Source organism: Maylandia zebra, linkage group LG6 (genome assembly GCF_041146795.1).
Source record: "Maylandia zebra isolate NMK-2024a linkage group LG6, Mzebra_GT3a, whole genome shotgun sequence".
NCBI classification, from domain to species: domain Eukaryota; kingdom Metazoa; phylum Chordata; class Actinopteri; order Cichliformes; family Cichlidae; genus Maylandia; species Maylandia zebra.
Genome location: NC_135172.1, coordinates 22,997,389 through 23,013,634, shown reverse-complemented (window position 1 = coordinate 23,013,634; position 16,246 = coordinate 22,997,389). Strand labels below are relative to the sequence as shown.

Here is a 16,246-nt window from a genome sequence, read left to right as displayed (position 1 = left end):
GTCTTTATAGAGCAAGGTATGAAATGTACTTTTGAATGGCACCACAGTTAAAGTCAAACTGATACTTGATAATCCACCTAGCTTTGTAATAGTGTAATGTTAAATCACAAGTTAAATCCTAAAGGAAAAATAACATTATTTTTACTACATGTATATTTCAATAAAAAACAAAACAAAGCAGATCTACAAGTGTTTAAATAATGAGTAAAAGTATCAAAATTTGCTTCAAAAAGTAGACTTTATTTATTCAAAGAAAATGACATTTAAGGAAAAGTTAGAATGAAGTAATTAAAGTATGATGAAAATTCAGCATCACATTGCATCTGCAGTTCTAGAACAGGTTATTGTTAATGTGGGGAAATGACAAGGGGAATAAAAGAGTGCTTCAGGACTATGTCTTATTTTATGCAGATTATCCTATTACTCTTTAGTTTAATAATGTTGTGATTTCTTAATAAAGAAGTGTTATTTATAACATTTGTGGGTGGGGTTTTAACTCATGTTAGCACTTTCGGAAACAACATCACTGACAATTTCTTCCAATGCTGATTTCTGAATGTTCACATGTTTACACCTTTGCTGGCATCTGTAAAGACAAATGAGCAGTTTCATATCAGCATTGTTAAAATCATACACATTTCAAATAGTGTTCCCTTGTTTTTAAAGATGCTTTATAAGGACCAATCTGTTGATTGGTTACCTGGCTTGTCTGTATGGGCTGATCCTGCAGGTGCAATTTTGGGGGGTCCTGGGATGGAAGAGCATTAGCGTCAAATTGCGGAATCTGGAAAAAAAGAAAAGAAAAAAAAAAACACCTACTTTACCAAAACATGGAGATACACAGTCAATACAATTAGCTTCTTCAAAACATAACGAGATTATATTATTTGCTACTGTATTTTCTCACGTTCATATTTTGCTGGGGAATGTTTTGTGGTGGATAGTCAAATGGGAGAACCTGTGGGGAAACAAATATAATGGTAAATAAACAAACATGTTTTTAAACATAAACAACAAAAATACGTTGGGGTAAATAGAATAACTAAAATCTTACTTCTGGCACTATGGGGCCTTTTGTCATTGGGGGGATGTTTGGGATTATCTGTAATAAAATTATATATTGTATTTAGTCCCATGATATATAGAAATATACAAACATAAATTCATATTTTCAAATTTTAAATTAATATCTAAGAGTTCAAAATTCTTACCCTTTGCTGAGCAAAGTCATATGCATAGAACTGGAATTGTAAAAACACAAGACACAAAAAAGTTCAAGAAAGCAGTTAAAACACTTCTATGAGCAGAAAGGTTTCCTGGGCCAAAAGTTTCCATAATCTGCAACAGGAAAGAGAAATGACTTACTACTTCAACACTCTGTCTGCCAGGTAGCTGAGGAATGGAGTACTTGATGAGACCAAAAGATGAAAAGGGCTGCAGAGAGAAAGAAGGCAAAAGTAAAATCAGGATCAACGAAAAGAAGTTAGGTGATTTCTATTTTATTTTATTTTTTTGTAGGTGGAAAAACTTCTCTCAAACTGATGTATGCATACCTGTGCTGGGTTTGAAACACCTGCACCTCCTGGAAATCTGTGGGGATAAATCTTGGAGAAAAAAAACATAAATGTTGTACTGTAATCATGATTCATAGCCACTGTTAGAGCCAAATGTAATAAATAATGGTGCTGATCTGAAAACGTGTATAAACCTGAGTAATAATAAGAGTCTGACATACCAGTTCCACACTGTAACCACCAGGTAGTCCAGTGTGTGGAAAACCAGCCGTAAAGGGATTGTTCATCTGAATACATGCAAATTGTGAAGACTTCAGTATACAGCAATATTTTGTGTAGGTGTTTGCAGTATTTTGAACCTGTATATAGAATATACACAGAAGATATAGAGAAGATAAACAGTATGCAGTATGCATAATTACCTGTAAAGTTGGCATCTGTTGCCTGGATCCAGTGTAATGAGGCAAGTACTGAAACTAAAGGCATAAACAGAAGTTAAACTTTAAGTATTGGACAGGTTTCAGCTCCATGAAATAAATGATTGGCTTTTACTTAACACTCACTGGTGCAGCACAGGCTGTGCTAGCCAAACAGAGGCACAAGAGAGCCAGCTTCATGTTTATCCTACAGACATAAAATAAATCATTCCAAGTTGTGAAACTTCCACCACAGTCCCACTGGATGGTTGCTTCCTTCTGGAAAGGCATGTAGGAGCTAATGTTAAAATTTTGCTCAACTCACCGTCTGAAATTTTAAAAATCACCAGAAAAGGAGAAAATGATGAATGCTGATGTTGGAGATGATGCCAGCAGGTTGGACTGTGACTTCTGCAGAGTTACTTGGATATTTATACACTGCTTTCTCACCAAAGAGCCAGTCACAGGAGATAGGAGTGGTGTTGCCCAATGACTAGGTAGAGTTTAGGTGTCTAGTCTTCAGCTTTACTAAATGACCAGTGGTCATATCCACTTTCTGTGTAATAGCAGAGTCGTCTGTTTGATTATACCGTCTAGAGCAGAGCACACCTTCACTTTGCTTACTCCTCATTCTGCCATTAGTCTCACTACAATTGCATAAGGTGGCACAAATATCTGAAACTAAAAATTTATGTTAATACAGCATAGATAAATATAATACTATATCCTTTTTTGTTTGTTTGTTTGCTTGTTTTACTCTAAAAATAAATTTGTACTGAAGCAGCACATAGTAGTGAAATCAGAGAACAGCCTTTATTATTTATAATAAATATAATTGCCTGCTGTAGCTATTTGTGGATAGTCAAAAAAGCAAGTCAGTAATAATCTGCAAAATGCTGCATATAATTCATGGACTGAGTATCAGATATTTATTATTTGAAATATATCTTAAGCAAAGAACCAGAAACAATAGATGAATGAGCTGTTTCATTTATTATGAAGCACAGAAATGAAACATTTCATGTTGCATGTAGAGAGGAAACAATATACTGCTACATTTATTTTGATATTTTCTTTTGGTCATATTTAACTGCAAACCATCAATTTTTTTTTCATAAGAGGCATGTCATGCTTTTTGACTTTATTCTTCTTTTTCCAAACAAAGCACCGTTTCAAAAAATGCATAGCACCACAGAAAATAGCATTGCTGGCTGGCGATTTTTCACCACAGTAAGCAGATAGTCTTACACCTCTGGTCACCTACAGTGGGGACAAAAGCAAATGAAAGTTTGAGAGACTCAATCCCCTAGAAAAATAACATGTGATCCTTGCATATTTATTTATATGAACTACTACTGCTAAAACCTTTATATATGAATATGTGAATTGATACCTGAGTGTGCCAAGAGTGTTTTTTTCCTGCTGACTAAGTAGTTTTAGTCATCTTCATCTTCATCATCTTTGCCACGCTAAAATGACAGAGGACTTGGGTGAGCGAATCAGGACTGATGATAGTCTCCTACATGTGCATTTATGAGTCACGGTTTTTTCCACAACTCAGCAGAAATAGTTGGGAGGTTTGTCTGACGTGATCCTTTTTATTGGAATGAACCGGCTGCCCTCATAACAAATTTCAGTTCAATCCAACTCCACTTTATTGCCTGTCAAAGTCTATTGAAGCTATTACTGCACTAAACTGCATATTGCCAGCATCAAATCATGACAGAGGCTTATTGTTTGTTAAATACATTTAAATGCGATAGTCTTTCTTACTGGGGGAGGTGCAACGACGACAGGATTCAGAGGTTCCACAGGAATGGCAGGATCAGCAAGAGCAACAGGGGCAGCTGGGGCAGCTGGAGCAGCTGGAGCAGCTGGGGCAACTGGAGCAGCTGGGTCAGCTGCAGCTGGATTAGGCAGGTTGAAGCCAAAGGGGTAGAACTACAGAAAATAAAATAAATTGTGAATTCAATAAAATATCTGAAAAACCTTTGCCAGAGAAAATATGTTCTGCAGACACCTACCACCTCCTTGGTACCTATGCCATTCGGATTTGGAATCTCGTGCTTGATAAAGCCGTGGACCTTTCAATGAAAACAGACTTAGAAACTCATAATTGCACTGGAATCTGTAATACTTCTGATTTGTGGCTCTTCTTTGATTACATGTAGGCTCTAAAAACGTCAAAGTCTATAGAATTAACTCTTTTTATCAGATAGCATTTAGGTTTCTATTCCATTTCCATTCTTTGGATCAAAGTCTGCAAACTACACTCTCAATAGGTAAATATCTATATATATATATATTTATGAACTGTGCTACTCACAGGTCCTCCAAGAGGGTGTCTTTGGGCATCAACAGGGAGCAACTGGAAGCATTAAAACAACATAGTAAAGAAATAATCACCAGATGCACAGAAAAGTTCTGAAAAGGTGCAAAACAATGATTGAACTCTTACAACTTCCAGATTGTCAAGTGGGACTCCAGCAGGGATAACCTGGGCCGCCTGAAATACAGTTTTAATCATATACACTTAACAGGGACACAATCTTATGAGAAAAGTCAGCCGTGTTGGAGAAAAGCAGTTCAGCTATGAAGACATCAGTGGTGAACAAATCATAACAGACCACCGTGCAGAGTTTGAAAATCTGGCTTTTACTGTGGTTAATGTGTGTGGGTGTCATGATATCCACCAGCTGATCCAAGCTGCTTCTTATTGTACCTGAGGTGGAGCGTAATGGATGTCAAACTCCTCAAATATCTGCAGCTGTAAAGAAGAGAATAAAATTCAGTGTAATGCAGGTCAGTGTAACATGTTCAGACAGTTATTGAATGTTGTTTTACTGATTAATGCTAAAGACAAAAACAGACACCATAAACGGATAACAATGACCGAAAAACTCCATCTGCTAAAAAAAACAAAGGTGAGTATTAAAGCTCTGTAGGTGATATTTCTCTAAAATACTGAAGATGAATGTTGTATGTTAATTGTTACATGTGAAAGAAAAAGAAAGGGAAAATAGATATTTTGGCAGAAATGTAAGTATTTTTCTTACAGGAGCAGAGATGGCCATCCCAAGGATGCAGGCAGCAAGCACGATAAATTTCATTTTGAAACTTGCTGTGACAGAAAGAGAATTTTGAGTTATTACATTTGGTAGTTTTTAGTGCACGTCTTTTAAAAAAGCATTCAAATTTAAAACGTCTTTTGCAGTTTCATGTGATATTAGCAGGATCTACATTACCTTTCTTTCCTGGCTGCACGTGAGCACTGGAGGATTGTTGAAGAGAGGTGTGATTAGAGGAGAGTGAGATCGCCTATTTATTTGCTGAGAGAAACAAAGGGCGAGCAAACTTTTGACAGGTATTGATGGTAAGCCAATCGTTTTTCTTTGTATGATCACAAACCTGGCAGCTGCATGTCTGGGAAATCTCTTAATAATTTTTTTGGCTTGAAGAGCACATATTTCACATTCCTCTGCAATGTGTCTTATCAGGTGCCTCCTTGCAACAGCTCAAACTCAAAAAGGGCAACAGGGTTATTCGGGAGTAGGAGTTGGAATTCAAAAGAGTGCTTCCTTACTTACTCCTGTGTGTTTTTCCTAATAGAAAATATGATGCTTTATACCTGATGATGTTTAGAGGATAAATGCTTTACCAACAGCAGTATTTCGAGGCCTGTTAAAACCTACAAATGATCATGTATACTTGTAAAACTGAATGTCTTTTTCAATGAATTGGGTAGAACTTTAAATTTACAACAGTTTTAGGGACATTCACTGCACATTGTATCTGAGCCTGCGTGGATACGTCAGAGGTGTGATGACAATCTATAATCTGGGATAAATATGCTTCAGGATGATGATTAGATAAATACTGTGCACACTCTCTTACATTATGGTTTTAAAATGTATTTAATTGAAGGTTATGAAAGACAGTAACATGGAAAGACAAAACAGTTCAGGCCCAGCCTTATTTGTTTTCCTTTTTTATTTGACATTTATTTTTATTTATTTATTTTTTTAAGTAAAATAATAATAAATGAAATTAAATAGCAACGGTTAGTAATATCCTTGAGAAGCTCCACTGAATAGTTGTTAGTACCCATCAGTAATGCATTTTGTTTTCTCTGTATGTTGTGGGTTATCTCCACTGGTGACAACAGTCTCAGACAAGGGTTTCCCGCATGGGCTGAAGCTGGGGTTCAGCAGTTCTTTGGGCAGTGGCAGCATCCGACCCAGCTAAACCTGCAGAGAACCCGCTAGCATTTGGATGTGATCCAGAGCACGGCAGTGCCTTTATCGGTTGAGCTCCAGCAGCTGAGGTCCCCACAGCTGGCTGAACGCCTTGTTGTTCTGGGTGTGTGAGTCCTGCGGCCTGGCTCTCGGGCTGGACAGCTCCCGCAGGCTGGTTTGTAAGCACATTAGGCATGTACACCCCCAATTGGCCCATTGTAGCAGCCATCTGAAACAGTAAACAGAGATAAGATACTGTAAAGAGGCAAGGGAGGGGCAGTGTTAGTGGGATCACTGAGTTCACTAAACAGACTGTTTGAACAAGCTGGAAGAAGAAAAAAATCTTGGCTGTGTTACCTGAAGTTCCTCAGAGCTAAGACTGCCAAGAGGTGAGCTCTGGTAAGGAATTACAACATATGTCAAGTGAAATGTTCTCAGAAAGAAAATTGTGAAATTGCAAATAGCATTAATCATCTAAGTCTGCAGAGGGTGTTATATATTTACCATTGGTTGCTGTAGCATGTATACAATCTGGGGAATCTGTGGATGAGAATTCGGTTAGATAATTGTAACTCTTTTTTCTTTTTTTTGACTTATTCTGCATTATGTATATGCAGAGACACCTGTTGTTGCAGCTGCTGCTGTGGCTGCTGTATTCCCTGAGTTGCATCTATTGAAGGAGCAACTGCAACTCCTGCAGCATTTTCTGCAGGTAACACTGGACTGTTGGGAAGCTGATTTGCTGGAGTTTGTGGGAGAGCCGATTCCAGAATCATTGGGTAACCATATGGGCTGAACTGATGGAGAGAAAATAAAATAAAACAAAACAACACATATCAACAATTTCTGCACCGACACCACAAGTTACAACTCCAATATTAACTCCTTACTCCAAAAGCCAAAATACCAATGTCTTTATTTTCATAATACTGTGTCTTATGAAAGGGTTTCCTGTCTCCAGCAAGCGTGTCTCTTAGCTTACCAGCTGATTCCCATAGTGTGAGGAGAACAGCGGTAAGTATCCATAAGGTGGGAAAATCTGAAAAAAGCAGCAATACACATTTTTAAAGGGAGAAAATAATTTAAAATAAGAGTTAATATTCTGTTTTCTTAGCTCCCCCGCCTCCTCCTACTAGAGGCTGCTGTGGCAGTGTCAGCTGGTGGGGTCCATAGAAGAGTGGCTGCATGGGCATGCCCCCTTGTGGATACCAGGGGTACTGTTGCAGTGAAGGAATGGGCTGTGGATCAGGCTGCTGTAGACCTCCTGCCTGTGGCTGAACACTGGGAGAAATAGAGGCTGGCATAGGAGATTCGGGTTTCTGGTTTGCGGCTACAACGTGCTGAGCACCTTGAGTTGCTGTTTCCCTTCCTTGTAACAGCAGGGGACGACGGACATTTGAATTGACCTGAAAAAGAAAGAAAGAAAGAAAGAAAGAAAGAAAGAAAGAAAGAAAGAAGATGGTAAAATTATCACTGAGTCACAGAGTTCATAGAATGTCAAATGTTAATTAAATGACAACCAGTATTAAATGAATAAACATAAAATTATATAATTATATCAAGTATTGTATTTTAAACCATATTCTATTAGTCTACTTACTGGTACTGCAGAGACTTCTATGGTAAAGCATAACAGCAGCGTTATGATAATCATTTCCAAAAAGAGAACAAAATCGATATGGTTTTTAATCAGTTCCACTGGATCAGTGGGTGCTTTAAGGACTATCTCCGTGGAGCACTCAGGAGTAAATTCATTGAAACTGTATGGAGGGGTCCTTCAACTTATGCACTGCTCACAAACTGGATCAACCAATCACATGGCAGACTGAAGAAAGATAAATTCAACCTAATCGTCTGCTGAATGAAGCAGGGAGGTGGAAACCAAAGAAAATCTAATAAGTGTCCTAAACGGCATGTTTTTCTTCAATTATGATGGTGTAATGTCTCTTGAAATAATTAAACAAATGCATGAGAGTTGAGGCCTTGTGGTTTTCCTGCTACTACGGGCACCTACGGGTGTGGCTGATGTGGCTGATGTGTCAGTGTCTCGCTGTTGTAATTGCAGTATGGTCAAACCAAGAATGTGTGATGTGCAAAAAAAGAATCTTAAAAAGCAGACATGAAAAATAACTGAAGCTGCAACAGACATAAAAATGAACACTTGATAAGTTAATGTAAGACATAAAAAAATGACAAACTACACATTAATGACATATATGTTGATTCAAATATTAAAATTAATTTGCAGATGAGCTCAAATGCTTAACTTAGCACTAAATGTATTTGAAATGTGAGAGAAAATTGAAGAGCAAGTAATTATAATATGTATAAATTCTATCCAGCTTGACTTTTAGTTGTTCTGTTTAAAAGAAATTTCCTTTGTAGATCACCTTGAATCAACCTTCTTTAATCAAACACTCAATAACAAATAACAAAATAAAGGAAACACAGATAATACTTATGACCACACATTTTTTTCACATTTGATAAAGTAATATCTTTCCATCATTTTAAACTGACACAACATTTTGTTTGCAACATCATACGCTAAAACGGCATACATAAAAATTACTGACAAGTGGCAATTTGGGTACAGGATCCAAATAATAATAATAAATTGTTATTAGTAATAGCAGTATCTGTCTAACTATGTAGATAGATCGATAGATAGATCAATAGATAGATAGATTAAAAAGTGCAGTATCCCACAACAAGGTTCTCTTTTCAAATTATAATTTATTCTGAAAAAAAAAATCATCAAAGCATCAAATACAACAATTATGAAAAATACATATAATTCAGTGCATACTTTAAAAGTTGGTTGCCAGCTGGTTTACAAAATTAACCAAGTTTGCAAATTAGGCAAACATCCACAAAACAGGAGATTACATTTATAATGCACATTCATGCACACATCACATCAAAGAGAAAGTAAGAGACCATACTAGCTTTGTTAAAAGGGTGTATGCTAATGACAATCTTAATTACTTTTTTTTGTCAAATCAGCGGAGCAAGCAGTGCTGTGCAATCAGTGAAAATATTGCTGAAGAGGGTGTGTGAAGAAGAAATAAAGCAGTACTATGTGTTTAACTCATGAAGCACAGAGCCATGCATTAACAGCTCAGCAGTCATCCCTCACTTAAGCTGTGTTGATCTAGGGTTGGTGTTGTGTGTACCCGCTGACTGGATATTACGCATGCATGTCGTCAGCATCCCTCCCACTAATGTCTGGAAGCCTAGTCTCTAACAAAACTCATCATTACCTTGCTGACTGAATGCCTCTCTAAATTTTAAATGTTTCAAATCACAGTGCAACATACAACCTCACTGGTTATATAAGTTTTGTTTTTTTTAAATTAAACAAAACATTCAAATAAGTAGGATCAACAAAACATATATAACATTGTAAAGGGAGGTTGAAGGATGCTGCAATACTGAAATGTGAAAATATGCAAACAGTATGCAATATTTTTGAATGCCAATAAAATTTGGTTCATTTCTGGCTTCAAGGTAACAAAATGTAAAAAACAGACATCATTCTCACAGCATCAATTTCCCTATTATTATGCAGCTTTGTGCTGCTTATGCTGGAAAGTTCAAACCAAAGTAGTATAAGCTACTTTTTTTTTTCCAGATCCATGCTATTCAACTACTGTCTCCCCTCGGGGCTGTAGTGGTAGACATGATTGTGGTCCTGGAAGTCTGTGTTGTGGTTGATGTTGATGGCTGAATAGGTGGTTGCACACATAGAATCGGAAACAGAGTACAGATATTGAATGAAGGTCTAATCCAGCGGTGTTGGCCACTCTGCAAAAGCATTGAAAAAAATGTATATTACTGTGTTCTTTACAAACAATTATGGCATTATTTATGTCTTACCTCACTACTGTCAGACCCACTGCTGCATGAATGATGGCGCCTCTACAAAAACATAAATAATGTATTTGTTTTAAATATTAACAGAAAGGGTTTTGATAAGGGATAAAAATTGACAATAAATATCAAATAAAACTGTTTAGACATTTTTGTACTTACAGCAACAGAGCAATTGACCAAGTATAAAATCATGAGAAGAAAGACTTTCATCTTGCAGTTCAGAGTGTAATTCAGTTCCCTTGATAGTTAGAGCTCCCACACTAGAGTATGACAGTAAACAGCACAATAATGAATAAAATCAAGCTCCTGCAGTCTATCTCCAAGACAGTCCTTGGCTTTTAAATAGACTCTGTGCCCACACTGATCTCCCACGCTAAATGTTACTTCACCTCAGATGTGGTCAGTTCTCATGGCCGCCTCCTGAGGCAAAACCAAACTAGGTGTGAACACAATTTCATTAGCAGACTAGATTGTGTTTTCGCAACATTAAAGGCCCGCATCCTGTTTATCATGCTGAGAAGCTTTGAGTTTTTAATCCCATACACATACAGACACACACATACTGTAAGATTAAAATTTATATTCATATTTCCAATCTAAGTAAAATTCAGAGCATCACCATGTTAAAACATGTTCTAGTTATATGGATACATATGGAAGCAAATGTGTATATAACACAAATAAGCAGTTGCTGAATGCAGGGATGACTGATAAGTGGTTAGGCATTATATACTTGCAAAACTGTTGCCTAGAGCTGTATTTCCACCTGCAAAACAATACTTGCTCAATCTTTTCCAAATACTATAATCATCTTGTTGACATGTGGTGAACCTCGTTTTATTTCCTGTACTGTCATTAATGTTAGGTTGATTTTGATAATAGTGTTGGATGCTATAATGTTTAATTGCAGGCACATTCCATCTAAAGGTTCTGGTTTCCTTATCTGGTAAAGGATGTTCCCTCCGCTCCATTTAGGGGTTCGCCTATGCTTGTATATGGTGAACCATTAAAGTTAACCCATATACGGGTGTGGGGAGATGACCTGTGGATAACTAGGAAATGTGGTTAAACGGTTGTAAGCATATATTGTGTGGCAGGAAGTCACATATACAGAGACACAGACACACACACTTGCTCGCACATGCATGCACACACACACAGTGCCTTAGCTTTTATGGCACACTACATGGGTTTTACATTGTGTAACCAGTTTAAACCAGTTTGACCGTGTTTGTGTAACCCACGGTAGTCAATAAAAGAGCCTGCAAAGGGAGTCAGTTTGAAGTCGGCTGAACATCTTGCCGGACTTCCCTTGCTTGCAAGTGAGAACCGTACAGAGTGTCTTGCTTTTGTTTACAGTGACGAACCTCTTCAGCAGCAAGGTCTGACATTAGACCTAACAATTAAATTTTAAACCTTGCAAATGTCTGTGAGAGACTTTATTTTTGACAGTGATGTTAAAATATATGAGTGTTTCCTGGAGTTGGAAAACTAACTTGAAAGATCACTTAGGATGTGTTGCTTCATGTGTTACAATAAACTGTCATTACTCCAAAACAAAACAAGGTGCTAGCACTATCCTCCTGCTATATGTTTTCTTTTTTTCTTTCTATATTTTTTCTTCTTGCAAAAAGCATTAGTCAGGCCATTTAGCCACATACCATTTATAATGCTGAAAGACTTAGATTTAGTTATCTTTTCAAATAAAGTGGTTTTCATTTCAAAGACCTACTTGTTACGAACACTGCAAATAGTAAGTTGATCTTCTTGTTTTTTAAATGTTTCTGATGGAAGAAAATATTACCAATATGCTGTGTGTCACATAACTAAAGGATGGACTTTCTCCTCCAATAAACTGCCATAGACCTTCTTTGGGAGACTGAGGAGTGTGATCCTTCCCTTGAAGCACACCCTAAAGTTCCCTTTCTTGAAGAGGGGAAACTTCACCCCAGTCTGCCAATCCAGAGGACTTACTTCAATGCAATATTAAAGAGGTGTGTCAAACTAGAAAGCCTCACAACATCCAGATCCTTGAGAAATTCATGAAAAAGCTCATCCACCAACCAAGTGTTTGACCTTCTAGAGTCAACAGACTGAAAGCAGAGGTGGTTTCTATTGAAATAATTAACAACTTCACAGTAAAGTGATGCTTTCTCTCTACTGATAATAGTCAGTGTAGCTCACTCAGCCATCTCTTTGTTTCACTCACTCCTTTTGGTAGAATCATCATGAGACTATATTTATTCAACTGCACTTTAGATCTCAATGTTTAAGTGAAAACATAGCCTATAATGGTTTTCATAATCCACAGTAAAAATAATAGTGAGGCATTAGGTATTTAGTTTTTTTATTTTTATACTTCTTTTATGTGCTTGCTTACAATAAAAAGACACTATTGTATTAAAAATATAAATTTAGTAATTGCAATATCCAGGCCAACTTACTGCTGCTACCGGTCAAACATTTTAGAACACCACAATTTTTCCAGCTATTTATTGCAATTCAAGTCATTCAAGTCAATGGATAGCTTGAAATGGTATAAAGGTAAGTGGTGAACTGTTAGAGGTTAAAAAAAGTTGAAGTTACCCAAAACTTAACAATAATGTACATTTCAGAATTATACAAAAAGGCCTTTTTCAGGGAACACAAAATGGGTTAACAATTTAAAGCTGTTCTGAGGCAATGGAGGTTGATCAAGCCTTGAAAGCTGTTGCTACTAATTCCTACAGGTGTTCCAACTTTTCTGGATTACTCACAACCCCCTCTGTCTGCATAAAAGTAGTGTTGGAACACACTAATGCACCATTCCCTTATGAGTATCAGTTGAATCGTATTGTACTGCAGAAAGTAGTGTGTTTGTACAAAAATGGCGAGAAAAAGTTAACTAACAATTTTAATAAAACTTAAAAATGTAGCTCTTTCCTACATGGAAATTACAACAGAAGTCAAGGTGTCAGTGAGTAGTTTCCTTTACAATCAAAAGGCACTCAGAAACTGATGTAAACTGGGGAAGAGGTCTGGCAGACACGAAGCCACAACTGAATCAGAGGACAAGTTTCTGAGAGTTAACAGCATGCGTGATAGGCAGCTCACAGGACAACAACTTCAAGCACAGCTTGCAGTAGTAGTTGTAGTAAGTAAGTCTCTGTTTCAACTGTGAAGAGAAGACTTCAAGCTGCAGGTTTGACAGTGGGGCTGCCACGATTAGTCACGATTACGTCGACTATCAAAATCGTCGACGACTGATTTAATAGTCGACGCGTCGTTTGAAGCTTTGTAAGATCCCAAAAGACGCAGGGAAAAGTAGTAGTATTTAAGAGTGTAATAACGGACTGAAACAGAAGATGGCAGCAATGCATGTACAAGGATGCCAGCTGCTGTTAAACCCCGAAGAAGAAGAAGACTGTGTCCCAGAATTCATAGCGCGGCCCTGCTCAGTTTTCAACAATGGCGGCAGCTAGTTAGTTTTAATATTACTCTTATTATTCTTTCTAGGTCACAAAATAAACGTTTAACATATTTTCAGGCGAGAATGTAGCTGTGTAAACCTCAAATATCTGCTCAGTTTATCAAGACACGACATATTTTCAAAAGCGTTCCGACGTTTTCGGAGACGTCTGTTACCCACTAGCTCAATAGCTAGCCGGGGGCAAGGCTCACTAGAGCCGGTGAGAACACCGGACTCCCGGCAAATCGTTTTCAAACCCACCGCTGCCTTTCCCTACTCAGGTTAAACATGATATATAAGTCACTTAGATAACTTAAAAATGTTATTGTTTGGCTTTTTTTTTTAGTATTTTATTTGTTCCTGAGTAAATCGGTTTGGCTGAGATTAAAGTTATAGTTTTTACACAGCTGAATAAACGTCAAGCAGCCAACTGATTAGAAGTGTGAGATGCTCGAGAATATACTCCGGTGTCCCGTTATATTTTAGATAGCAAGGAGCAGACGGCTGAGTTTATTAAACTTCACCGAAACAATCTGCAAATTTCATTAAAATTTAATTAACTACCATTTTGTCTTTATTTTTAGTTAGCACATACCTTAAACACTTAAAGCTGTAAGCTAATGATAGTTATATAAGAGCAGATGCGTGCTGGTGCAATAAGCTGTACGTTTTACATCCAATGGATGCATGATCTGATTAGTCGACTAATCATAAAAATAATTGGTGACTAGTCAACTATCAAAATAATCGTTTGTGGCAGCCCTATTTGACAGGACCAGTTGAAGCAAGAAAGCCATTGCTAAGACATCTGAATAAGACAAAGAAGCTTGCCTGGGCCATGAAACACCACCATTGGACTACTAAAGACTTGAAAAAGGTATTATGGACTGATGCATCAAAATTTGAAATCTTTGGTGCTGGATCCAGGGTCAGTGACTTGTGCAGAGTTAGAGGCACCCTGAACCAAAATGGCCAAGGCTGGACTGGGACAAAAAATCGGCCCGGGCATTTTGACTAGAGACCGGCCCACCAGGATAAAGATTGAAAATGTGACGTCATTCAGGGGTAAAACCGCAAAGGATTCTGGGAACTTGTGGCAAGAGGTACTAGCGCACGCAGGCTTTCAATTGAACTCAGTTACGCAGCGATAAAAAGAAACCCAAAAAATGTCAAGAAGCTGTTGTATTATTAACTGCAATAACCGGTCGCATGACAGCCACGGGAAGCTGACGGGTAAAGAGATCGGTTTTTTTATCGGATTACGTCGTTGAAGAGAAATTTTTTAAGCCATGTTTCCGAAGTAAGAGCCGACGGATGGTCTGGATATACCAAATATAACGTCTCAGAACACTCGAGCTCACATGTTAGTGTGAGAACAAACTTCTTTTGTGAAGTGCATGACAACATGTCACATGTTTTATGATGAAGGGAAAAAGGAAAACTGAATAAAATGGGTGTGTGGTTTAAATGAGTGAAAAGCACAGACCTGGGGATTAAACTCATAGCTAATAGGACATTAGGGTTATGTTGTGTGTTGTGCAGCTGATGGTTGGTTTGGAGTTAATCTAGCTGATGATTTTTCTTTTGTTGTGAAGTTGAGCCTGCCAATTAGTATGATGGTATGATGAACCATGCTAATGGTATGATTTACCCGCCTGAGATGAGGAGCTTGTGTCATGACTTAACAAGGCCTTTTTATTTTGATACTTTCACAGTGCACTGAAAGTTTTGTTCGATAATCTCTGTCGTTTGAGCAGATCTGCACGATTAGAACAGAAAGCGCTGTATGACACGTCGTCGAGGAAATTGTTACAAGTGAGTTTCTCCACATTAAAATGGGCTCTGGAGAAAGTCACTTAACTGGGACAATTAGAAAGTAAGTTCCTGTCCACGACTGTGAGAAGTTAACCCTCACCTGACAAAGGTGCAGATGAATCTATGTGTGTTTCCTTTTACAGGAGCAGAAAGATGACAGCAACATTCGAGGTTGCGTGATGATTTAACCTTTTAGGTGCCACTTTCTGTGTCTGTGCATCTACCAGGGGTGTTATTCACTACCTTGTGTTGCTCACAGAGGAAACTGTGAGAAAGTGTGTACACACCTGCGCAGCGCTAACATTTACATTTCTTTTCTACAGCATTACAGTTCTTCATGCGATTTATAACGGGACAACTGGTTAATGTTTTTCTACTACAGGATTTCTGGGTTTATGTGTGAAGAAAACCGTGTTTACAGGTCATGAGTGGTGATGCTGTTACACTGTGTTGATGGGGAAATGTGAAGGTTACTTTGATAATGTGAATAACAACAAATTTCCTGTGTTGAAAACTGGTGTTACTTCTTTCCACAGCTATGGATGGCTAACTTTATGGTCTTTTTATGGCACCTCTGGAGCCTGTCGACCTGCGTCTAACCACGGTCAATGTGTGTTGCTAATGTTTGTTTTTCTGAGAATGCATGTAGAAGATTCGGCAGAAGCGGACAAGTGACATGAGAAAAACAAATAAGAGATGCAGTGTTTATGGAATAGTTGAATATGGGCTCATTAGCTGGCCACTTTTAAGCCCATAGTAAGATATGAGTGGAGTGACTTTACTTAAGAGCAGTCACCGATTACATTAATGTTGACTGAGTACATGGGATTATCCATGTCTGAGGCGAATTATGGTAATAGTTGTAGTTTACTGATTTGAGAAAACCTGCACATGACACTTGTCTTGCTGATGTTGAATGCTTATTGCTCTTATGATACAATT

At 37.7% G+C, this 16,246-nt stretch overlaps 3 protein-coding genes and 1 long non-coding RNA gene across 5 annotated transcripts; all 4 read right to left on the bottom strand.

Annotated features, from left to right (window-relative positions):
- Positions 1 to 219: 219 nt before the first annotated feature.
- scpp5 (secretory calcium-binding phosphoprotein 5) lies at positions 220 to 2,378 on the bottom strand. Its single transcript, XM_076884881.1, has 11 exons — positions 2,256 to 2,378; positions 2,078 to 2,138; positions 1,937 to 1,990; positions 1,736 to 1,801; positions 1,554 to 1,604; positions 1,366 to 1,434; positions 1,212 to 1,241; positions 1,055 to 1,102; positions 908 to 958; positions 701 to 784; positions 220 to 586 (listed from the first exon to the last, which is right to left on the bottom strand). The coding sequence occupies exons 2-11, from the start codon at positions 2,129 to 2,131 to the stop codon at positions 569 to 571; spliced, it is 525 nt and encodes a 174-aa protein (XP_076740996.1). The 5' UTR covers positions 2,132 to 2,138; positions 2,256 to 2,378; the 3' UTR covers positions 220 to 568.
- A 526-nt stretch (positions 2,379 to 2,904) lies between these two features.
- On the bottom strand, positions 2,905 to 5,331 carry scpp7 (secretory calcium-binding phosphoprotein 7). 2 transcript variants are annotated; one of them, XM_004549564.5, is made up of 9 exons: positions 5,176 to 5,330; positions 4,987 to 5,051; positions 4,653 to 4,697; positions 4,389 to 4,436; positions 4,257 to 4,298; positions 3,955 to 4,014; positions 3,704 to 3,871; positions 3,324 to 3,399; positions 2,905 to 3,190 (listed from the first exon to the last, which is right to left on the bottom strand). In XM_004549564.5, the coding sequence occupies exons 2-8, from the start codon at positions 5,038 to 5,040 to the stop codon at positions 3,367 to 3,369; spliced, it is 450 nt and encodes a 149-aa protein (XP_004549621.1). In that variant the 5' UTR covers positions 5,041 to 5,051; positions 5,176 to 5,330; the 3' UTR covers positions 2,905 to 3,190; positions 3,324 to 3,366. The 2 variants fall into 2 exon arrangements, with proteins under 2 accessions (XP_004549621.1, XP_076740997.1); XM_076884882.1 differs by lacking the exon at positions 3,955 to 4,014 and having other exon boundaries at positions 5,176 to 5,331.
- Positions 5,332 to 5,825: 494 nt separating this feature from the next.
- LOC101468667 (uncharacterized) lies at positions 5,826 to 7,926 on the bottom strand. Its single transcript, XM_004549517.2, has 7 exons — positions 7,766 to 7,926; positions 7,299 to 7,571; positions 7,148 to 7,204; positions 6,789 to 6,962; positions 6,670 to 6,705; positions 6,523 to 6,561; positions 5,826 to 6,394 (listed from the first exon to the last, which is right to left on the bottom strand). The coding sequence occupies exons 1-7, from the start codon at positions 7,817 to 7,819 to the stop codon at positions 6,098 to 6,100; spliced, it is 930 nt and encodes a 309-aa protein (XP_004549574.1). The 5' UTR covers positions 7,820 to 7,926; the 3' UTR covers positions 5,826 to 6,097.
- Positions 7,927 to 8,881: 955 nt separating this feature from the next.
- On the bottom strand, positions 8,882 to 10,399 carry LOC143419001 (uncharacterized). Its single transcript, XR_013098954.1, has 3 exons — positions 10,201 to 10,399; positions 10,045 to 10,086; positions 8,882 to 9,972 (listed from the first exon to the last, which is right to left on the bottom strand). It is a non-coding gene; the product is annotated as an uncharacterized LOC143419001 (long non-coding RNA).
- Between the last annotated feature and the right edge of the window lie 5,847 nt (positions 10,400 to 16,246).

Excerpts from the sequence above, each read along its gene's own strand:
- scpp5 (XM_076884881.1), bottom strand. The coding sequence starts at position 2,131 with ATGAAGCTGGCTCTCTTGTGCCTCTGTTTGGCTAGCACAGCCTGTGCT. Across the intron at positions 1,991-2,077 it reads GCACAGCCTGTGCTGCACCA|TTTCAGTACTTGCCTCATTA; the intron begins GTGAGTGTTAAG and ends TTATGCCTTTAG. Across the intron at positions 1,802-1,936 it reads AACAGATGCCAACTTTACAG|ATGAACAATCCCTTTACGGC; the intron begins GTAATTATGCAT and ends GCATGTATTCAG.
- scpp7 (XM_004549564.5), bottom strand. The coding sequence starts at position 5,040 with ATGAAATTTATCGTGCTTGCTGCCTGCATCCTTGGGATGGCCATCTCT. Across the intron at positions 4,698-4,986 it reads GGATGGCCATCTCTGCTCCT|CTGCAGATATTTGAGGAGTT; the intron begins GTAAGAAAAATA and ends TCTTCTTTACAG. Across the intron at positions 3,400-3,703 it reads TCGTCGTTGCACCTCCCCCA|CGTGGCAAAGATGATGAAGA; the intron begins GTAAGAAAGACT and ends CTGTCATTTTAG.
- LOC101468667 (XM_004549517.2), bottom strand. The coding sequence starts at position 7,819 with ATGATTATCATAACGCTGCTGTTATGCTTTACCATAGAAGTCTCTGCA. Across the intron at positions 7,205-7,298 it reads CACTGCCACAGCAGCCTCTA|ATTTTCCCACCTTATGGATA; the intron begins GTAGGAGGAGGC and ends TGCTTTTTTCAG. Across the intron at positions 6,706-6,788 it reads AGCAGCAGCTGCAACAACAG|ATTCCCCAGATTGTATACAT; the intron begins GTGTCTCTGCAT and ends TCTCATCCACAG.